The 24,250-nt window shown below is 39.8% G+C and overlaps 1 protein-coding gene across 18 annotated transcripts in view; it reads left to right on the top strand.

Annotated features, from left to right (window-relative positions):
- The window catches only part of Mcmdc2 (minichromosome maintenance domain containing 2), a 46,564-nt gene that overhangs the window by 13,798 nt on the left and 8,516 nt on the right, over positions 1 to 24,250 (top strand). For 6 of the 18 annotated variants that reach the window (XM_087550407.1, XM_087550408.1, XM_087550406.1 and 3 more), the window contains 3 exons: positions 7,486 to 7,691; positions 15,088 to 15,254; positions 16,204 to 16,383. In XM_087550407.1, coding sequence (XP_087406533.1) covers positions 7,486 to 7,691; positions 15,088 to 15,254; positions 16,204 to 16,383 — 553 coding nt within the window. 18 annotated transcript variants of the gene reach the window in all.

Below are 24,250 nucleotides of genomic sequence, written 5' to 3'. Positions count from 1 at the left end.
ACAAAAGTGGAAAATCTGGAGGAAATGGATAATTTTCTAGACAGATACCAGGTACCAAAGTTAAATCAGGAACAAATAAACCATCTAAACAACCCCATAACTCCTAAAGAAATAGAAACATTTATTAAAAGTCTCCCAACCAAAAAGAGCCCAGGACCAGATGGGTTTAGTGCAGAATTCTATCAGACCTTCGTAGAAGACCTCATACCAATACTGTCCAAACTATTCCACAAAATAGAAGCAGAGCACTACCAAATTCCTTCTATGAAGCCACAATTACTCTTATACTGAAACCACACAAAAACCCAACAAAGAGAACTTCAGACCAATTTTCCTTATGAATAGTGACACAAAAATACTCAATGAAATTATTACAAACCGAATCTAAGAACACATCAAAATGATAATCCATTATGATCAAGTAGGCTTCATCCTAGGGATGCAGGCATGGTTTAATACATGGAAATCCATCAACATAATCCACTATATAAACAAATGCAAACATAAGAACCACATGATCGGGGCTGGGGATTTAGCTCAGTGGTAGAGCGCTTACCTAGGAAGCGCAAGGCCCTGGGTTCGGTCCCCAGCTCCGAAAAAAAGAACCAAAAAAAAAAAAAAAAGAACCACATGATCATTTCATTAGATGCTGAGAAAGCATTTGACAAAATTCAACACCCCTTTATGATAAAAGTCCTGGAAAGATTAGGAATTCAAGGCCCATACCTAAACACAGTAAAAGCAATATACAGCAAACCAGTAGCTAACATCAAACTAAATGGAGAGAAACTTGAAACAAACCCACTAAAATCAGGGACTAGGCTTCTCACTCTCTCCCTTCTTATTCAATATAGTACTCAAAGTCCTAGCCAGAGCAATCAGACAACAAAAGGAGGTCAAAGGAATACAAATTGGAAGGGAAGAAATCAAATTATTACTATTGGCAGATGATATGATAGTGTACTTAAGTGACCCCAAAAGTTCCACCAGAGAACTACTTAACCTGATAAACAACTTCAGCAAAGTGTCGAGGTATAAAATTAACTCAAACAAATCAGTAGCCTTCCTCTACTCAAAGGATAAACAGCCTGAGAAAGAAATTAGGGAAATGACACCCTTCAGAATAGTCTCAAATAATACACAATATCTTGGTGTGACATTAACCAAGCAAGTGAAAGATCTGTATGACAAGAACTTCAAGTCTCTGAAGAAAGAAATTGAGGAAGATCTCAGAAGATGGAAAGATCTCCCATGCTCATGGCTTGGCAGGATTGATATAGTATAAACGGCCATTTTGCCAAAAGCAATCTACAGATTCAATGCAATCCCCATCAAAATTCCTACTCAATTCTTTATAGAATCTCCTGGGTATATACCCAAAAGATGCTCCAACATACATATAGAAAGAACAATTTGCAAATTCATTTGGAATAAGAAAAAACCCAGGATAGCAAAAACTATACTCAACAATAAAAGAACTTCTGGGGGAATCACCATCCATGATTTCAAGCAGTATTACAGAGCAATAGTTATAAAAACTGTATGGTATTGGGACAGAGACAGACAGGTAGATCAGTGGAACAGAATTTAAGACACAGAAATGAACCCACACACCTATGGTCACTTGATCTTTGACAAAGGAAGTAAAAACATCCAACGGAAGAAAGATAGCATTTTCAAAAAATGGTGCTGGTTCAACTGGAGGTCAGCATGTAGAAGAATGCAAATCAATCCATTCTTATCACCCTGTACAAAGCTTAAGTCCAAGTGGATCAAGGACCTCCACATCAAACCAGATACACTCAAACTAAGAGAAGAAAGAGTGGTGAAGAGTCTTGAACACATGAGCACTGGGGAAATTTTCCTGAACAAAACACCAATGGCATTTGCTCTAAGATCAAGAATCGACAAATGGGACCTCATAAAACTGCAAAGCTTCTGTTAGGTAAAAGACACTGTCATTAGGACAAAACAGCAACCAACAGATTGGGAAAAGATCTTTACCAATCCTTCAACTGATAGAGGGCTAATATTCAAAATATACAAAGAACTCAAAAAGTTAGACTTAAGAGAGCCAAATAACCCCATTAAAAAAAATGTGGTACAGAGCTAAACAAAACGTTCTCAGCTGAGGAATATCAAATGGCCAAAAAGCACCTAAAGAAATGTTCAACATCCTTAGTCAACAGGGAAATGCAAATCAAAGCAACCCTGAGATTCCACCTCACACCAGTCAGAATGGCTAAGATCAAAAACGCAGGTGACAGCAGATGCTGGCGAGGATGTGGAGAAAGAGGAACACTCCTCCATTGTTGGTGGGATTGCAAACTGGTACAACCACTCTGGAAATCAGTCTGGAGGTTCCTCAGAAAATTGGACATTCCACTACCTGATGACCCAGCTATACCTCTCTTGGGTATATACCCAAAAGATGCTCCAACATACAACAAAGACACATGCTCCACTATGTTCATAGCAGCTTTATTTATAATAGCCAGAAGCTGGAAAGAACCCAGATGCCCTTCAACAGAGGAATGGATTAAGAAAAATGTGGTACATCTACACAATGGAGTACTACTCAGCTATCAAAAACAATGACTTCATGAAATTCAGAGGCAAATGGAATGAACTAGAAAATATCATCCTGAGTGAGGTAACCCAATCACAGAAAAACAATTGGTATGCATTCATTGATAAGTGGATATTAGCCCAAAAGCTTGAATTACCCAAAATGCAATCCACAGACCACAGGAAGCTCAAGAAGAAGGATGACCAAAATGCCGATGCTCCCACTCCTTTTTAAAAGGGGGGAAAATATCCATAGGCGGGGATATGGAAGCAAAGATTAGACCAGCAACTCAAGGAACGGCCATTCAGAGCCTGCCCCACATGTGGCCCATATATATATACAGCCACCAAAACTAGATAAGATTGATGAAGCTAAAAAGTACATGCTGAAAGACCGGCTATAGATCTCTCCTGAGAGACAAATCCAGAGTATATCCAATACAGTAATCAATGCCAGCAGCAAACCACTGAACTGAGAACAGGACCCCGTTTAGGGGAATTAGAGGAAGGATTGAAAGAACTGAAGGGACTTGCAACCCCATAAGAACAACAATGCCAACCAACCTAAGCTTCCAGGGATTAAACCACTACTGAAAGACTACACATGGACTGACCCAGGGCTATAACTGCATATGTAGCAGAGAATAGCCTTGTTGGGGCACCAGTGGAAGGGGAAGCCCTTGGTCTTGCCAAGGTTGGACCCCCCCCCCCGCCCAATGCAGGGGAATGTTGGGGGTGGCGGTAAGGGAGGTGGATGGGGAAAACACCTATATGGGGAAGGAGGTGGGGATGCAGGCTTATGGTCAGCAAACCAGGAAAGGGAATATCATACAAAATGTAAGTAAAGAAATATATCTAATAAAAAAAATTTTTTTTTTCTTTTTTCGGAGCTGGGGACCGAACTCAGGGCCTTGCGCATGCTAGGCAAGTGCTCTACCACTGAGCTAAATCCCCAACCCCTAAAAAAAAATTTTTAAAAAGAGATGGTAAGCGTAACATATTCCACAGAAAAACAGTTACATTACAAATGACTTGTGAGGGAAAAATGGGTTAATATATTAAATCGATTGCTTCTGACTATTTGATTTATTGCCATGGCCCTGCATAGCAGCTTAATCAACATTAAAACTACAACATTAAAAGAGAAGAAGGGAACCCTGAGAATGAGTGGGTACTCTGACAGTGTTTGAGTTAGACAGCATCGAAGTTTTATATGTGCTACAAGGAAGGATCTTGTTATTGCTACGCTGTTATATAGGATGAAAAGAATGTATCATTCATTTAAAAAAAAAAAAGGAGTGAAGCATCCGCACTTTTGTTGTCCTTCTTCTTGAGCTTCATGTAGTCTGTGTATTGTATCTTGGGTGATTCGAGCTTTTGTGCTAATATCAGTGAGTGCATACCATGTTTGTTTTTCACTCAGGATGATATTTTCTAGTCCATTCCATTTGCCTCTGAATTTCATGAAGTCATTGTTTTTGATAGCTGGGTAGTACTCCATTGTGTAGATGTACCACATTTTTCTTAATCCATTCCTCTGTTGAAGGGCATCTGGGTTCTTTCCAGCTTCTGGCTATTATAAATAAAGCTGCTATGAACATAGTGGAGCCTGTGTCTTTGTTGTATGTTGGAGCATCTTTTGGGTATATGCCCAAGAGAGGTATAGCTGGGTCCTCAGGCAGTTCAATGTCCAATTTTCTGAGGAACCTCCAGACTGATTTCCAGAGTGGTTGTACCGATCTGCAATCCCACCAACAATGGAGGAGTGTTCCTCTTTCTCCACATCCTCGCCAGCATCTGCTGTCGCCTGAGTTTTTGATCTTAGTCATTCTCACTGGTGTGAGGTGGAATCTCAGGGTTGTTTTGATTTGCATTTCCCTGTTGACTGAGGATGTTGAGTATTTCCTTAGGTACTTCTCAGTCTTGCAAGATTCCTCAGTTGAGAATTCTCTGCTTAACTCTATACTCCAGTTTTCAATACGATTGTTTGGTTCTCGGAAGTCTTAACTTCTTGAGTTCTTGTATATATTAGATGGATACAGTTGGTAAAGGTCTTTTCCCAATATGTTGTTTGCCATTTTGTCCTATTGACAGTGTCCTTTGCCTTTGCAATTTTATGAGATCTCATTTGTCGATTCTTGATCTTAGAGCATAAGCCATTGGTGTTTTGTTCAGGAAATATTCCCCAGTGCCCATGTGTTCAAGACTCTTCCCCACTCTTTCTTCTATTAGTTTGAGTGTATCTGAATTTATGTGGAGGTTCTTGATCCATTTGGACTTGAGCTTTGTACAAGGAGATAAGAGTGGATCAATTTGCATTCTTCTAGATGCTGACTTCCACTTAAGCCAGCACCATTTGTTGAAAATGCTGTCTTTTTCTCCACTGGATGATTTTGGCTTCTTTGTCAATGATCAGGTGATCATAGGTGTGTGGGTTCATTTCTGGGTCTTCAATTGTGTTCCACTGATCTACCTGCCTGTCTCTGTACCAATACCATGCAGTTTTTATCAATCTTGTTCTGTAATAGAGCTTAAGGTCAGGGATGGTGATTTCCTAGAAGTTCTCTTATTTTGAGGATAGTTTTGCTATCCTGGGTTTTTTGTTATTCCAGATGAATTTGAGAATTGCTCTTTTTATCTCTGTGAAGTATTGAGTTGGCATTTGTAGAGTGCTTTTGGTAAGATGGCCATTTTTACTATGTTAATCCTGCCAATCCCTGAGCGTGGGAGATCTTTCCATCTTCTGAGATCTCAGTTTCTTTTTTTCAGAGACTTGAAGTTCTTGTCATACAGATCTTTCACGTGCTTCTAATCTGAAAGCTTTTATGAGTTTTTTGAAATGTGTCTGTGATGGGCAGACACTTCAATTTAGAGGATTTCTATTTCCAATTTTTCATTTTCTCTTTTTCATGTTTTCTGGGTTCCAGTTAAGAATTTTTTGCCTACCTGAAAGTCGTGAAAATTCTGTTTTCTTCCTAGAAATATATTTTGTTGAGTCTTTTCTCTGTATTCAGTTTAATGCTTTTTCCTGTGTGTGTCCATGTTGTGGGGGAGTGCACATGCCGCAGAGTGCACATGCCACAGAGTGCACATGCCGCAGAGTGCACATGCCACAGAGTACACATGCCACAGAGTGCACATGCCACAGAGTGCACATGCCGCAGAGTGCACATGCCGCAGAGTGCACATAGGAGTCAGAGGGCAATTTGGTGGTGTTAATTATCTCTTTGTACCTTAAAGTGTGTTCCAGGATTGAACCCGTTGCTGGGCAAGTGTCCTTATCCTGAGGGGTTAACTGTCCACCTGGCCCTCTAGTTAGTGTCTGTATGTGGTATTGTGTAGTGAAAGTTGATGCTTCTCCTATGTAGTTTCCACATCATCTGTTATAAGATTTCATTGTTTCTTTGTACCAAGTTTAAAATTAAACTAGACTGTAAATCTATTTGAATGTTATTTTCTGTTGTACATTTTTGTCTATACTTAAAGCGGATCATACACAGTCCTGATTATTCAGTCTTGAAATCAGGCAAGGCAACCTAGTAAGACCTTGTCTCAAAAATTAGATACTTTTTAAAAAGTTGTATACTACCTCCAAAAATTCTGTTTTAAGTAGTTGAGGAAATGGGCATTAGAATTTGTTTTGAAAGAAAACAAAACTCCCTACATGATTTTAATATGATCTATAGCTAAGACCACTGCTCATTTCAGGCTATAAATGTTGTTTTTGCAGTGTCCTCTCTGTTACATACCCTGGGGCTAATGTCTAAGTCCTATGATGATGCATACATGACAACACTTTCTGGCATTTTCCTGTCTACATCTAAAGGACACTACCTGGGTCCCTTTTACATTCCATGTCTGTATCTGATCACCATAGATGGTTGCATCAGAAAGTTATAATTTCTGTGGTAAGGGTTTTAAAGATAGCCACATTAGACAGTTTTCATTGCTGTGGTAAGCAAGAGAAACAATTCAAAGGACTAAGCTTTATTTTTGCTCACAATTGTAGTCCATCATTTACATGTTCCAGTGCTATAGGCCAATACTGAGGCAGAGCGTCATGGCAGAGAAAAACAGTGCATCTTTGGTAGACAGGAACCAGAGGGACAGACAGAAAGAGGCAGAGGACACAGTCTGTTTGTTCAGGGAATGCCCATGGTGACCCACTAACTCCTAAATCTCCTGTCATATTGTGAATCCCACCATAGGTCAGGTAGGCACCACCAGGACCCACGTACTTTGCCCAACCCCCAAAACATGAGTGATTGGACAGTATCTCAGATTTACCACAATACTAAAGAAATAGTTCTTTATTATAATTTGAATTTGAGAATTAAAGAAGTTGAAGCAGTTAACAACAATATTAAAAGCAAAAAGGAAAGTGTAGCAAGAGTTGTCATGATCCAGAAACAGCAGGAATAGTCAAGATAGGACATTGACAAACCTATTAAACAAATCTGAAATACATGAGAAAAGGTAATCCATAAGCGGACTTTGATCCAGTAGGCAGTGGCAGTGCACGCCTTTGATCCCAGCACTCAGGGGGTAGAGGCGCACAGAACTCAGTGTCAGCAAGTCTGCATTGTGAGTCCCAGGACACCCAGGACTATACAAGCAAACCCTGTCTCCAACACAGCAACAACAAAGACAGTGATCCCATTTAAACGTTGCCTTCCCACGGCTTTCTCTGATTCCTTTCTAAAAGGAAATAATAATTCCCTCTGTGGTGTTCTCAAGAAGATATTTTAGAATTATTCCATTGTAAATTGTTTCTCTAACTCTGTCTATGCTGTAAGCTCTTCAAATAAAACACCAGGTATATGTAGTGCTTGGTAGACACTGGCCAAGTTAAATTTAAACATGTTGTTCACATTAATGATGTCATCATTAAATATCTGAATAACTTACTTTCCCTAGACTTTTGAATTTTAGCATGAACCTTGTGTCCCGTGGCATACGTCATCCTGTCTGTACTGAAGTTTTTCCTACTGTGTCCAGAGATAAATATGGAACTGGAGCAGTAAGCATTCAAGCTGGCAGTGCTTTGCTTGCTAGGGGTGGTGTCTGCTTCATAGGAGACCTAACATCACACAAAAAGGATAAACTGGAACAGCTCCAGTCAGGTAAACAATGCTTTCTCAATCTTTCCACCTGTTTAACCTCCTGCTTCACCAGTACTGAGGACTCACTTAACAGCTGAGATAGTACTGCCCGGGGCTCAGGAGATGGAATTACACTGAATGTTAGTTCTCAGTCCAATTTTAGAAATAAAATAATTTAATTTGCAAGTGCATTGTTTTAGCCTTTACTCTAGGTTCTGATATATAACTGTATTTTAAGCCAATTTTGTTCCTTTTTGTCTCGTTGTGTTATTGGTCTTAGAACTATGAGGAAAACAGTTGTTCCAAATTTCCAGGTTTCTCAGCATTAATTGTAATAAATGCTAGCTGTGCAGTTGTTGTTGTCGTTGTTGTTGTTTTAATCTTAAAGCCCACGGTGAAGAGATTTCCTTCTATTCCTAGTCCGCCAAGCAGTTTTATTATGAATCAGTATAGGATTTTGTGAGAACTTTTTTCTTATATCTATTAATTTGATTATGTGATTTTCATAGCGTACATTGATTTTGCTTTGAGTCTTTGCTATTTCACGAGTATTCATGTTTTATTTGTATGTATGTCTATTTACCACTTGGGCCTGGTGCTCCCAGAAACCAGAAGAGGGCATTGAATCCCATGGAACTGGATTTGCAGATAGTTGTGAGCTATCATGTTAGTTCTGGGAACCAAATCCAGTTCTGCAAGAGCAGCCAGGGTTCTGAACCACTTAGGCATCCCTCCAGCTCCACACTGATTAATTTTGAATAGTGGACCAGCATAGCATGCCGAGAGAGATAGGCCTCCTCCATCGCTGTGAATAATTCTGTGGGTTTTCTGGAAAGCAGAAAAAGAGATGCCTAGTTACATACTGGACAGTACCAGCCAACAATGGCTGACAGGCTAGAGTCCAGCCTGACAAGCAAATGTGCCTATCAGAGGGCACAGGTGGGACACTTGATAGCTTATAGGCGGTTACACGCACCCGATCCACCTTGCCAACTCCTGTTTATAGAGTTCTAAGTCCCTCACACACAACAGAAGCAAATCAGCTCTAGAGAGGTATGTGTCTAGGGGTGCACTTGGTCCTGTGGTCATTAGAAACTTTGAAGGTTTTACCAAATACTGCCAGACCAAGGGAAGAGAGACTTTGTTTAGCTTTGTTGCTAGTATACCGAACAGCTTGGTAGCAGACTGCTACAAAATAGCAAGGTGTATTGGTTACTTGTTTTGTTGCTGCAACAAAATACTTAAGCAATACACAGAAGGAAAGGTTTATGATGGCTCACAGTTCTAAAGGGAACAGCCCATCCTGTCAGGGAAAGAATGATGGCAGTTCAAGGCAGCAGGTCACTTTGCGTCCATAGGCAGAAAGAGAGAGATGCATATATACTCAACATCTTTCTATGCTCCTTTCCAATTACTTATTTGTGTATCTGTATGAATGTGATGGTTTGAATGAGATTGCCCCCCCCCATAAGCCCATACATTAGAATGCTTGGTCCCTAGTTGGTAAATTATATAGGAAGGATTAGGAAGTATAGGTTTGTTGGAGGAGATGTGTTGCTGGGGTGGACTTTGAGGTTTCAAAAGTCCAGATCAGGCCCAGTGTCTCACACACTATCTGACTCCTGCCTGGGGATCAGTAAGCTCTAAGTTTACTGCTCCAACACCATGCTTGCCTGCCTGCCTGCCACTATATTCCCAGCCACCATCATTGACTAACCTTCTGAAACTGTAAGCAAGACCCCAATTAAATGCTTTCTTCTATGAGCTGCCTTCGTTGTGGTGTCCCTTTACAGCAATAGAACAGTAACTAAAACATATGGGTTATAGTCAGAATATAGAAGTTTCCATAAGTCAATACTTTAAAAAAACAACAGAAGCCTTGGGCTCAGTGGTAGAGTGCACCTTGCCATGTATGACTGGTGAACATCAGTGGTCACCAGGGAATAGAAGTAAAAACCACAAGGAGATAGCACAAGTGTAAGAGTAGAGGAGTGCCAACTCCAGAAGAGACTAGGAATTGAGTAAAACCCTGCTGGTCCCATCTTTCAGTTTTTAATAACTTTAGGCTGGGGATATAACTTAATTGATAGAGTTCATCCCCAGCACTACTCACAAAAGAGAATTTTTAAAACAGCTTTTCCTTTGAAGTTACACATGGCAAAGTTCGGTGAGACTGGAGGAAACACATCCAGGTGTTATCAACAGTGGCCTGTCACTGTCTTTGAGCATTTATAGTATCTATGTGGCCTTCATGACATAGTTGACTCTCACTTTAATTTTCAGTGACTTCTCATTCATTGTTGATGAACGGAAGTCCAATTCCTTACCATTTCTTACCATGACTGCAGTCACTGTCCCTAACTGAGAAAGAGGCTCTACTCCCTTTGGATCAAATTTGCTTCCTACTTCTACGGAATTGCCTATTCAGGACATAACATACAAACAAATCCTTTAACAGTGTAGCCATCTGTGACTAACATCCTTCATTCAACTAAAAAAAACCTAGTATGTTCCGTCCATAAAACATAAATCTATAAATCTCAGTCTCTGGAATCTAAGGTAGAAGGATCATGACTTTAAGATACATAGTGAGTCTGAAGCTAGCCGGAGCTACATAGCAAGACTTTTCCAAAAAACACGCAAAACAACAGGTGAGATAGCTCAGTGGTAAAGATGCTTGCAGCCAGCCCTATGACCTGAGTTAGATACCTAGGACTCACATGGGATAAAGAAGGAACTGACTTCCTCAAGTATTCCCCCCGTCTCTCTTTCACTCACACACACACACACACACACACACACACACACACACACCTGTGACTTACACACAAATGTGTCCACATACACAAACACTTAAAAAATAAATAAAGAGGACTAGAGAGGTGGCTCAGTGGTGAAGAGCACTGACTGCTCTTCCAGAGGTCCTGAGTTCAAATCCCAGCAACCACATGGTGGCTCCCAACCATCTGTAATGGGATCTGATGCCCTCCTCTTGTGTGTCTGAAGACAGCTACAGTGTACTCATGTATATAATAAATAAATAAATCGTAAAAAATTTTTAAAAGTAAAAAACAAATAATAAATAAATGTAATTTTTTAAAAATACTAAAATATACATTCAGAAGTTGCCATTTCATTTGTATAATTTTGTGGCATTAAGTGTATGGTGGATTAAACAAAAATGACCCCCATAGGCTCCTCATATACTTGGGTGCTTGTTTCTCAGTTAGAGCACTATTGGGAAGGATTAGGAGGTGTGGCCTTGTTGAAGTAGGTGTGGTCTTGTTGGAGGAGATTGTTACTGGGAGTAGGCATCAAGATTTCAAAAGTCAGGGTTGGAGATTTAGCTCAGTGGTAGAGCACTTGCTTGCCTAGCAAGTGCAAGGCCCTGGGTTCGGTCCCCAGCTCTGAAAGAAAAAAAAAAAAAAGATTTCAAAAGTCAGTGTGAGCCCCAGTCTTGTGCTCTCTGCCTCTGCATCAGGATGTAAAGCTCTTGGCTACTTCTCCTGCCATGATGGTAAGACTTACCCTCTGAAATCATAAGGCAGCCCCTAATTAAATGCTTCTTTTCATAATTGCCTCAGTCATGGTGTTACTTCACAGCAAACAGTGACGAAGACAAAGTGCATTTATAGTCTTGTACATCCATCACTGTGAACACTTCAGGATTGTTTGACTACTCCTGTTGTGGAAGTTACTTAATCCCAATGGACTTGGGATTTCTCCCATCTTAAATCATTTAGTTCCCAGATAAAACACTCAGCCTTTACATTTACCATAAGCCTTAAGCAGCATGAGAGCTAGGTAGATAGATACCTAACGTCTATGCTGTTAGAGTCCTTTTCTATAGATAACCCTGAATTCTCTCTTACTATTTACTGTCTCATCTGGGCTGTTTCTGAACTCCAATTGGCCAGCCTTCAGGGCCACTTTTTTTATGGCTTTCCTATCCCATGGTGGCTTCCCCTTCTCCTCTTGAACCTTCTTCTCCCTCCTGATCCCTCTCTGATCCCCAAGCCTGCAAAACCTAAACTCCACCTATGTCTCTTCTGCCCAGCTGTTGGCTTCTTTATTTACTAATCAGAAAGAACTTGGGGCCAATGTATACATGCAGACTCTCTCCTCTTTGGGACAACCAGGTCTTGGGGACCTGCACTTAGCATTACAATTGATAACAAAAGACCAAACCTCAACACACTCCAAATATAAACTTGTAGGGGGAGGTGCTGTTTCCCTAATTGGTTCTTGACTTGGTCAATAAAGAAGGTGGAGGCCAATTGCTGGGGAAAGGATAAAAATGGGACATCCGGGTCTCAGGAGGAAGAAGGAACATGGGAAAGGGCTTTTCGGTCAGGTTTTGGAACGAGAAGAAAGCAGCAGTCGTGTAAGTTCTTGGGGAAATTAGAACCGGTGGCCTCCGCCACCAGGGGTTAATCAAGGAGGTCGCCGAAGGCTGGCTGATATAGACTAGCTAGGGTCAGGACAGGAGATTCTGCGATCAGCTATTAAGCTGACAAGTTTTAAATTAATAAACCTGTCTGAATGTTTTCTTCCACGGAGCAAAGGTGGGCAGAGATAGAGGTCAAGAGGGGGGTCTGGTGGAGTGTGGACGGCAGCTCCAGGCTTTCCAGGTGGGGGTTTGGTTGAGATTGATCCTGAGCTAAGCCAGGAAAGGCAGTAGCTGGCTGCTGGTGGAGCTAAACTGGGAGGAAAGGACAAATCAGAAGTGGGACCGGCTGCAGCTGATCTCGGAGCTAAGCCTGGAGAGGGGCCCCAGACTCAGGCAAAGAGGGAAGCATGTTTGGGGCTGGGGATTTAGGTCAGTGGTAGAGCGCTTACCTAGGAAGCGCAAGGCCCTGGGTTCGATCCCCAGCTCCGAAAAAAAGAACCAAAAAAAAAAAAAAAAAAAAAAAAAAAAAGAATGGTCCCCCATAGGGCCAAATATTTTAAGAGGGAAGCATGTTTTTATATTTACACGCAACATAAACTCTATACCCATTAAATGCTAACTCTCTATTCCTCCCTGACATTAGTTCCTGGTAATATTTTATTCCTTTTTCTGTCTTTATGAATTTGTCTATGAATAGAATTCATTCATTTGAATGCTGACAAATATTCTATTACACTGACAGATACCTTGTTTCCACATCTTGCTAATAGGGAATAATCTTCTATGAGTGTTTGCTTTTTAATGCTGTGAAAAACACCATGACCAAGGCAAATTATGAAAGAAATAATTTAATTTGGGGCTTATGGTCCCAGAGGTTTATGACCATCAATGGCAGGGAGCATGGCAGCAGACAGGCATGGTACTGGAGCAGTAGCTAAGAGTTCACATCTGATCCACAAGCACCAGGAGGAGAGGGCTAACTGGGAATGGTGTGGGCTTTTGAAATCTTAAAGCTTGCCATTGGCGAATCACCTTCTCCAACATGGTCATACCCCTTAATCGTTCTCAAACAGTTCTGCCAACTTGGGACCGAGTATTCAAACACCTGAGCCTATGGGGACCATTCTCACTCAAGCCACCACACTACTAGTGTACAAAGACTTATTTGAGTCCTAGACTTCGCTCCTTTGAATATATCTAATAGTGGAACTGCAGTACCACTTTTTGTTTGACCACTGAACTGTTTCAAGAGAGGACACCAACTGTAATGCATAAGGGGTATGGTTTTTCTACATTGCTCCTATCACATCTTACTTGTAATGTTCTCAGAAAACAAAGTATAGGGGCTGGAACAATGGCTCCAGAGTTAAGAACACCGGCTGCTCTTCCAGAAGACCCAAGTTCAGTTACCAGCACCCACATGGCAACTCACAACTGTCCGTAACTTCAGTTCCAGGATATCTGATACTCACACCAATGCACATAAAGTAAAGTAAACGTATTAAAAAAAGAGAAAAAGTATAAATATAAGCTTACATATAATACATTTAAAGGTAAAGCTGTGCATACTAATACTTTTAATAGAAGTATTTTTCCTGCATTTTTTTTTCTTTTCTTTTTTTTCGGAGCTGGGGACAGAATTTCCTGCATTTTTAACAGCGTACTAGATTTTTTATTTCCATTGGGCTCCACTAAGTAGTCCTGTCTACTAGAATGGCAAAAGGCATTTTAAAGAATTGACAAGAAAAACTATTGAGAATGTGGAACCTGTGAACTCTTGTGTATTGTGAGAGGGAGTAGCAATAGTGCAATCACTGTGAAAACTGCTTGGGCAGTCTCCATGAGGTTAAGGATTTACAGTCCAGAGAAAGGAAAGTATATTTGATAGTTAATCATAACTCTACACCTTGATGGGCTGAGACACATGTAAGAGATTAATAAAGCACACTTCTGAGTATGTCTGGAAGTCATTCCAGAGAGAATAAATTAAGGAAGATCCACCCTGCATGGAGGGGGCACCTTTACTGGAGGTAAAGAGCAGAACATTTCTCCATTTCTTTACCTCTGTGGTGATGTGAGCTGCTCTGCTCCCCACTGTGATGGACTAAACCTTTACTACCACAGTCTGAGGAACCTTCTCCGGAAGTCGTTATGTAAGGCAGTTTTTCATAGTGACAGAAGTCTAACCTGTGAATACAAAACACTGTTACATGAATCAAAAGCTCAGTTTGAATCCACTTAGGAGCAGACTCCTAAGAATAAGTGTATCAGTAGACTGAAGGGAAAATAAGCACGTGAGGACAGTCCTTTCTGTTTGTGTGGGGTTTAGGTGGGTGGCGGCTTAGACTGCTTTGGTTTTGAACATGCTGAATTGAAATACCTTCTTCCTCAGTCTTTGTCCTCTCACATTCCCTCATGAATGGACTGCTTTCTATCACTTTTTTTTTTTTTTTTTAGCACATAAGGGGCATTCCTGAGTTGGGGACGTGGCTCAGTTGATAGTGTGTGCCTAGTGTGCACAAAGCCCTGGGGTCTATTCCATGACCACATGCACTATGCACGGTGGTACAAACTATAATCCCAGCACTTGGGAGGTGCAGGAGGGAGGAGCAGAAAGTTCAGATTGCCCTCAGCTGCTATATGGTGAGTTTGAAGCCAGCCTGGTTAGTGAAAACCCAGGCTTTGTGAGTGTCCTAGTCCTCTGCCTGCTCCTCTCAGATGTCCACCCACAGCTCCAGCTGTGCTCTGGTCCAACGATCCTCAGACAGCACAAACACAGACATTCAGGTATCTGTCTTACCTCGGTCTTTTTATTGTAGTTGCTCTGACTTTAGGAGAACCTTGTAAAACAATCAAATTCATTTGTCTTCATTCTCTGATTTAGTAGAATTTCATATGATATTTGTTATTAATTTGTAGACTTATAAGATATCTACTAGAATAACAAGATCTTGACAGGTTGGCAATAAAAGCTGTTGTGATGTACAGCATCTACGTTCTTAACATGGATCACGTCTTGTGATGCAGCTTTGGAGAGCAGAAGCGTCACAGTGTTCATCCCAGGAAAGAAGTTTGGGGATGATTTCGATCAGCAAATGACTTTTCCCATTCAATGCAGTTTTTGGTCTTTTGTTGATATGGATTCATCTTCAAGGAGAAATGTACAGAAAGCCAGTACTCTGATTGGTCAGATGGTAAGGGCTCTGACTATTTTACTGCTAGAACATTGTTTAGGAGGCCCCCTGTAATCCTAGTGCTTCAGACATGGAAGGATTAGAATTCAAGGTTGTTCTCGGCTATGCTGTGAGTTTGAGGCCAGCCTGGGCTACATGAAACCCTGTCTCAAAAAAAAAAAAAAAAAAAAAAAAAGCTTTCTCAGAGAACTGTTAGTCTGTTCTCACACTCCCCTCCACTTCCAGCCTCTTCCTTCTTATGCCTTCCTCACTCGTTAGGTAAGGCTTCACCATGTAACCAAGGCGGTGGTGTAGCTCATATAGAGCCCAGATTGGCCTCCAACGGGCCAGCATGCCGAGTGCTATACCCAGCAACACCTTATATGTTTTTGCATTGGTGCATTTATATACCTTATCAGGCATTACTGAATAATGATCCAGTTGTTGATGTTATGCAAATTGTCTAGTAAATAGAAATTTCTGTTTCAAAGTTAAGAAGTCCCATGTGTCTGTGTTTTCAAGGTCGATGTGGATGTCTTCCTCAATTGCAGCCCACCTTGGTCTTTAAGACAGTCCCTCTCTGAAACTCACTAATTTAGCTAGACTGTCTAGCCAGCAAGCTCAAGGGATCTTTCTGTCCCCATCTCCCCACCACTGAGGTTACAGGCACCTGTTGTGGCACCAAACCTTTCTGTTTGGTCTCTGGAAGACAGAATCCAGCCTCCTCCTCATACTTTACTGACTGACGCATCTCCTGAGTCCTAGAAGGCTTTAATAAATAATACATAATAAATACTCAATAAGAACTTTCTTAAAAAGTTGCTTTCCACAAGTTTGACATTTCTTCCCAGAAATTACTTTAAACTGTAGTTAATATTGAAATAATCACTAGATAGTTAAATAATATAATGATCAATTTGTATTTAACTATTTCCAATTAGCTGTTCCCCTGCCTTTGTATTTGATACAGGATTGCAGTTTGATTCCAGCCAACCTTGCAGAGGCGTTTGGATTGTTGGTTAACTGCAAGGAGTCTTCTCCGTGCCACCCACTTCTTCCTACTGTGCAACACACTTTAAAGAAAGCGGTGGATCCTAAGGGGCCGCCTTATTTAGCTTCTAAACAGTTCACAACTGAAGATTTTGAGAAGGTAAAGTTAGACAAAATGCTTACTCAGGATGTCTACTTGCTCCTTAATTATTTATTATCTTTATATTTATTTATGTGGTGTGTATGTGCACACATGCATGCATGTATTTTGCATGTATGTGGGCCCAAGTGTATACCATAAAATAACCTTGTAGAAGGCAGTTCCCTCCTTCTGTGGCTTATGGGGACCAAACTCAGGCTGTCAGGCTTGGCAACAAGCATCTTCACTCACTGAGTCACCTCACCAGCCCATGGCTTAATTTAATAGAATTTATGTTGGCATTCTTTTCTTCTTCTAGAATTATCTAGTTGATTTTTTTGTTTGTTTTTATTTTGGGGGGGGGTTGTTTGAGACAAGGTTTCATGTAGCTCAGGCTGGCTTGGAACTCACTATGGTAGTCAAGGACAGCCTTGATCCTTCTACTTCTTAGAAGTGCTAACATTACAGGCATTTGCTACCATGCTCAGTTCCTATTCTGTTACACAAGATTGCTTACAGATTTCTCATATTTTAAGTACATTGTATAGAAAAAACAACAGCTATGTAAGGAAACTTTTAAAAAAGATTTATTTATTATATATAAGTACACTGTAGCTGTCTTCAGACACACCAGAAGAGGGCATGGGATCCCATTGCAAATGGTTCTGAGCCACCATGTGGTTGCTGGAAATTGAACTCAGGATCTCTGGAAAAGCAGTCAATGCTCTTAACCACTGAGTCATCTCTCCAGCCCATAGGGAAATTTTCATATCCAAATGTTAAGTTTATTATTTCTGTTATTACCTAAATACCCATAGCTTTAAAAAGATCAATATATTAAAAAAGACTATTTGTATAGAAAATGAAGCTATGCCATGTGAGTTTAGTTATTCACATTTTATAACTTCAATTTTCTTTACACTAGTCTGTTATTTGAGATAAAAACAAGACACATAAAACATTTAGGGCAACTTAATGCTTAGTATTGCTGTTCCTAAATATTTATGGAATTCAGAAATCTTTAAGGAAAAGATAAGAATTTAGTTGGGCATTAAAAAAATATGCCAGGTGCTGGTGGTGGTGCACACCTTTAATCCCAGCATTGGGGAGGCAGAGACAGGCTGATCTCTGTGAATTCAAGGACAGCCTGTTCTACAGAGCATGTTCCAGGACAGCTAGGACTACATAGGAAACCCTGTCTTGAAAAACCAAAGACAGAGAGAAATGAGCTTCTGGGAGATGTGAGAGTTTCCCCCATTGAAGCACAAAATCAGCCAGTAGTTCAGTTCTGGTGCACAGTACACTTGTGCACAGTGAGAGAGGCTATTCTGGCAAACTCTCATACTTGTTACAAGCAGAGGCAATGACTTAAAAGGCTCAGTGACTTGGAAATGACCCAGGTATTTACTTAAGTTTGATGTAAAAAATATGGAAACTTTTAAAAATCAGATGCCAGCACACTTTGGAATTATAATGACTCCATAATAAAATTAAATCTCCTAAAAATTTTTTTATATTTTTAACATAGCTACTGGCGTTTGCAAAGAATTTGAATGTGGAATTCAGTTTGGAGGCAGAAAGAATGATTCATGGCTATTATCTAGCGAGTCGCAGAATCAGAACAGATTCTATACATGGATCAAAGCTGTCAGCAAATGCATTAAAATATTTGTAGGTATTCAACTCAGGACTATAAGGTCAAAATTGACTTTTAGATATGAGTTTAATTAACTTGTTCTTAATATTTGTTTTAAATTTTGTTTAAAATTGTTTAAATTTTGTTTAAATTGTTTAAAATTTTTAATTTTGTTTTAAATTTTGTTTAAAATTGTTTAAATTTTGTTTGATTTATAGTTGGTTGGTTGATTATTTACTTTATTTCAGAAAAGTTTGAGGTGACTTAATGACCCCTTTGTTATATAATATATTTAAGTCATTAATATATTATACGTTATATATTAAGTCATTGAGACCACTAAGAATTCTTTTCCCTACATTATTTTTATCAGATCTTCCGTATGAGACAGGCCTGAGAAAAGTACACAGATTTTAATGCAAATGATTGCTTTTTAAGGTGGCTGTTTGGGTTCCAAGTATGTTGTAGTTGGGCCTAAAGAAACTTTCCTATTAAGTAATTTATTTAATCTTCATATGTGCATAGACTGTGTTTAGATCCAATCCACCTCCATTCCCTCCTTTTGAATTCCTCTACTCTTCCTCCCAATAGAGATACTGCATTGATCCTTGAATTTCTTTTCATTTATGTATATAGTGTAGTGTCAAGAATTGAACACAAGGGGCTGGGGATTTAGCTCAGTGGTAGAGCGCTTACCTAGGAAGCGCAAGGCCCTGGGTTCGGTCCCCAGCTCCGAAAAAAAAAAAAAAAAAGAATTGAACACAAGACTTTTGTGTGCAAGGCAAGCACTCTACCAGTAAGACATATTCCCAGCCCTGTTCCTTATACTTCAAAACGCATTAATAAATGCATTGTTATTATTTTGAGAAATAAATAATGAATAGTTCATGTTATAAAAGAAATTATGGACATCACAGAATCTAAAATGATTAATGCATCTTCCTAACACTGTGTATTCCTGCCCATGTCCCCAGAGGTAATCACACTGTTAACAGTTTTAATGTTACATCCAGAAATTATCAATTCAGATATCAGCACAGGTTGAAGATGCAGCTCGGTTGATAGAGTATTTGCTGATCATGCACAAGTTTATCAGTTCAATCCACAGTCTTACATAAAGTAGGTGGGGGCAGCAGGTGGGGGTGGTGCACACTGATGCTCAGGAGGCAGAGCAGGCCAAGCTCTGAGTTCCAGGCCAGCCTGGTCTACAGAGTGAGTTCCAGACCAGCCTGGTCTACAGAGTGAGTTCCAGGACAGCCAGGGCTATAGAGAGAAACCTGGTCTCAAAACAAAGAGATTAGAGGCAGGAGTATTAGAAGTTCAAAATCATCATGACTCAGAGTAAGCTTAAGATTAGCCAGCCTGTGCCTGATTGCAAATAAAAAGTAACACCAAATAGGTATCATCATATATACATATACATTGTTTCATGTGTGTGTGTGTTGGGGGAGGGGGTACCCAGGCATGTAGGAGCCAGGGATCTACCTCAGCTGTCACTCCTGATAAACCAACCACCTTGCTTTTGAGACAGGATCTTTTCCTGGCCTGTAGCTCACCAAGGAGTTGCCTGGCCAGGGATCCCCTGGGATCTGCCTGTCTCTGACTCCCTGCTGTTTGGAATTAAGTCATATACCACCAGACTCAGCTTTTTACACTGTTCTGGGAATTGAACACGGGTTTTTGTGTTTGTACAGCAAGCACTTTATCCACTGCCCTATCTCCCTAGATATATAAACGCGTATATACATTTGTGTGTACATGTTGGCTTTTGCAAGTATATGTGTACATATCTGTGGAAGTATAAACATGCATATGTGTGAGGAGCAAGAAGGCCGATAGTTGCAATCAGGTGACTTCTTCAATGACTCTCCATCTTATCTGAACTTGGTGCTCACTTACTGGACTAGACTAGCTGCTGAGCAACCCCAGGGATACTCCTTTCTGCCTTCTTTAGCACCGGCACTGCAGGCTCTCACAGCTGTACCCCACTTTTTCATGTGGGTGCCGGGGACTGAGCTTAGGTCCTGGTGCTTGTGGAACAAGCCCTTTACCAATACTTACTGGACCATCTTTTAAGTGATGTGTGTGTGTGTGTGTGTGTGTGTGTGTGTGTATATGTATAGATAGATAGATAGATAGATAGATAGATAGATAGATAGATAGATAGATATAAAAGCAGTCAGTGCTCTTAACCTCTGAGGCATGTCACTAGTTTTGAATGTTATATTTATTTAAGTCAGTATGTTAAACATATACATAAGCAAACAAATATATTTTATATTGATAATATTCTGTTTTCCCAAATGGAATTATACACACAGAACAGAGAATTATCTACTTTAATAGCCATATCACAGTGTCACTGTGTTGTGTTATGTGATATTATGGTATGGCTCTGTCATAGTTTATAGTCCCTCACTTACAGCCATTTGATATAGTAAAATATAATCTCAAATTCTTAAGATAAAGAGTAAAAAATTCGATAAACAAATAAGTGTGTAGAAAGCTCCTAGTATGGGTCTACAGGGATAGATATGTTGAAATACTTTCCTCAAGTATATGATTAAATAAAACTGAAAATGGAGAAGACAAGCCAGGGTAAAAATCAACTCCTTAATGAAAATTTCTAAGTACTACTCAGAGTTATGTAATAAAGTCAAGTCATATTTATAATACTCAGACAAAACTACACTGCATCAGATTTGAAAGTTCCACTATCTCAGGTTGCATTTCGTCTGTCGTAAGATACTCTGTACTTTAATTTTAATGTAACTCTACCTTTGTATCTTACATGGACAATCCTGAGAGTGGATATGGGTTTATGGATGAACCAGGAAAAGAACACTTACTACAGCCTAATTCTCCTCTACAGAATATTCATTCCTCTCTCCTATTATGAAGGTTCCACACATATTTTTCAAGATTCTTTTTAGGGTTACAATAATCAAATATGTTACATTGAGAGACGTTCACAGAGTTGAATTATGATCTTGACCTAGCAAAAGGTTAATAGAATAAATGTAAAGTCTCCAACAAGGTTCCCAAGCTTCCTGGTACAAGTGTGGCTTGTGGGAAGAGAGTGGCGCCACCTAATGAGAAAGGTGTGAGATTTCATTCTGTTCATGATTAATGTGAACAAACATGTAAAGTGATTTATCATTTTGAGATTTAGGTTGTATTAATAGAACATGTATTAAGAGCAAGAAAATGTGAACTCCTGTCTCCACTCTGACAGTGAAATGAAACACCCAGGACGGTATTCTAAAGGTTGACCAAATCAGGTCATAAGGAAAAGAGCTAGACTATTAAGGAAAGGAAAGTTATGTTTCACCATATATGGTGGCACACACTTTAAATCCCAGCATTCAGAAGGCAGAGGTAGGTGGATGTCTGTGAGTTCACTGCCAACCTGGTAGCAAATTTATGTTTCATGACACTGTGTATGTGCATGTGTGTGTAGCTTAGGCTGGAACCCAGGGCCTTAAATCTTTGAGCCGCACCACTAGTCCTCCTGCCATTACAGATACTAGGAATATTTACGTTGGAAAAAATAAGCCTTGAGCCAACTGTGAAAATAACATTTGAAGAGGTGTCACATTTTGACCTCAGTCCCCGCAGATAGAACAAGACCAGTGGGTGGAAGTAATTTCAGGGACAGTAATTTCAGCCCAGATTTTAAACTTTGTAGGTAAAGTTTATCTCACTCAGTATCCTATCCTCCCTTTATACATACATATATACACACACACAAATTATTGCCAAAGTCAGTCAGTCAGTCAAGTCTACAGACTCAGTTTCAGTTCCCTGAATGTCAAGTGTCCAACAGTCACTTAAGAACCTCACACCTGCCTATGAAAGCTGAAAGCTACCTCAGGTAAAAAAGTTTCCATGTTTAAAGAGATGAGTAGTGAGTAGTAGCGTATGTTCAAAGGGGATGAGGTAATGAGTTCAGGATGCTGTGGACAGAATTCCCTTATGTATCAAGAAATTTGAATTGCAAGGTCCCATGAGGACTTTAGACAAATGAGTTGACAGAGGAGCCAAGGATCTATCTCTATGTATCTTATATGTTTGTAAGAGATGTTCAGTCAGGCTTGTTTCCCCCGTCTGTGTATTTACTGGAGCAGAACTTGGAGCAGGGGACGTGGAGTGCTAAGTATTAGCCCCTCCCCTTTTTGTAAGTCAGGGTATCTGCTTCTTCTGACAATTTATTTAAGATTGTGGGAAAGAAATAGCTTAAAAGAAAAAAAATAGCATGAGATCTTTTAACACGTAGCTCATGTCATATCTTGGTTTGTCTTGTTTAAATATGTATAACATTTTTACTACCCTGTTTTTCTTTAAGAGTTTCTTTATCTGAAGCTCACGCTCGACTGAACTTAAGGAATAAAGTGCTCAGAGAAGATGTACTAATTGCAGCCTTATTGTTCGAAATATCTCTCACATTGAAATATGGTAATGCACTAAATTAGTAATGCTCCTGAATCTCTTAGCTTATTAAATTATTACCTTTTAAATACTTCAAAATAATTAATCTTTATTGTTATTGGATATGTCTTATTTGAATTTGAACATTTACTGTTTGTTCAAGGCCATGTAGCCCAGGCTGGTTGTGAAGTCTCTAAGCGCTGGGATCTCAGGGATATGCGACTGTGCTGGTGGCAGTGTCATCTGTTAATGAACACCTACTTATGCAGATTTCTATTTGGAGCATTTGTAAAACAGCCTCAGCACAGGGCCCAGGCTCACCTTTGACTTGCGGTCAAGCCTTAACCTCCCAAGTACCTATTCTTTGGAAAAGCAGCAAGGGTTCTTGACACTGAGCTGTTCGTTCAACTCCAAGCCAAGGATTCAGGATTGTAAATTATCATATACAGATTTGTGGGTGTCCTTTCTAAAGGAGACAAGACTGTAAATTTTACGAAATAGATTGTAGAGATAAATGATTACTAGATTGTCATCCTGAACCGGTTTAAAAACTGGTTCCAACAAATACTAAACAGTATGTTATTTGTCCCATTATTTGACACATTATTTTATATAACATATATTGCTTGCCCCACACCCGTGTCCTCACACTGCTTCCCCCATAATTGTGAAGAGCAGAGTGAGATAAAATAGAAGGCAAGCAAAGAAAAACAACAGAAAACAAGCAAGCGCAAATAAATGTAAGGGAAAAGAACAAAGAATGGAGGAGTTAAAACATCAAATCAAGGGTTTCCTTAAAAAGGGAAAGATTTCCCATTTGTGAATCAAGTCAAAGCAAACTTTAAAAAGTCAGATTTAAAAAAAAAGGCTAAAAATATTGAATCTTATTTTTAAGAGCAGATAAAGTAAAAATATGGTAGAAAGGGAAACAAGTTTTATATGTATATATTTATATAAAAGTTTGTGTATATATATACATATACATATCATAAATTGCTAATAATGGAAAAGTCCATACAATATTAGATAGAGAAACAAAAACCTCATAAGATATTGCTCAAAGTGTACGCAGAAAGGGAGAAACAAAGGACAAAACACAGTATGTGGGTCAGCTGAACAACAGAAAGTGCTCTGAAGAATTACAGTAAGATTTACAAACTAGGAGTAAAGGGAGTCCTGTAGGGTTGTTCACCCTGAAGGGTGAGAGCACATACACTGGGCACTGTGGTGAGCATTAGGTGCTTTATCCAGGGTGAATGAATCATTGCTGATCAAGCTATAAACACACACAGAATAATCTGAATCTTACAGAGTTTTAAACTGGAAATATAAAAATTAGAACAGAGATGGCATTTTAAGTCAAGTGGATGAAACTACCTAAAATATAATTACATAACTGTCTTTGAAGAATTAGAAATAGGTCGGAAAAAAATTATGAAATTTCAAAACTAGGATATAGGAAGAAAGGTAGGGTGTTCCAGAAGCCAAGAAAGGGTTTCCAAAGTGAGTGGACACAGGACACAGGCTATGGAGACACACTTGCATCTAAGCCAGAGGTCTGTAGTGCCCATGATCAGAGCTGCTTGGAGCTAGAGTAGAAATGAGGATTGGACAAGTGTGCTTATGGAAACAGCCCATAGACAACTGAGTGTTGAGGACGGCTTTCCTCAAATGTAATACTAAAGCACTCATGATAGACAAAGTCATCAACACTTATGTGGCACAGGTTTGTAGTGGAGAGCAGCCTGGTCCTGAGTGTGGGAGGGTGGTCAGAGGTGAGGATCCCATAATACAGAGGGCATAAGGGATGGGCCTGAGAGGGAC

The sequence above is a fragment of the Rattus norvegicus genome, chromosome 5, assembly GCF_021556685.1.
Source record: "Rattus norvegicus strain SHRSP/BbbUtx chromosome 5, alternate assembly SHRSP_T2T, whole genome shotgun sequence".
Taxonomy (NCBI): Eukaryota; Metazoa; Chordata; class Mammalia; order Rodentia; family Muridae; genus Rattus; species Rattus norvegicus.
This window is presented reverse-complemented; position numbering and strand designations above follow the sequence as displayed.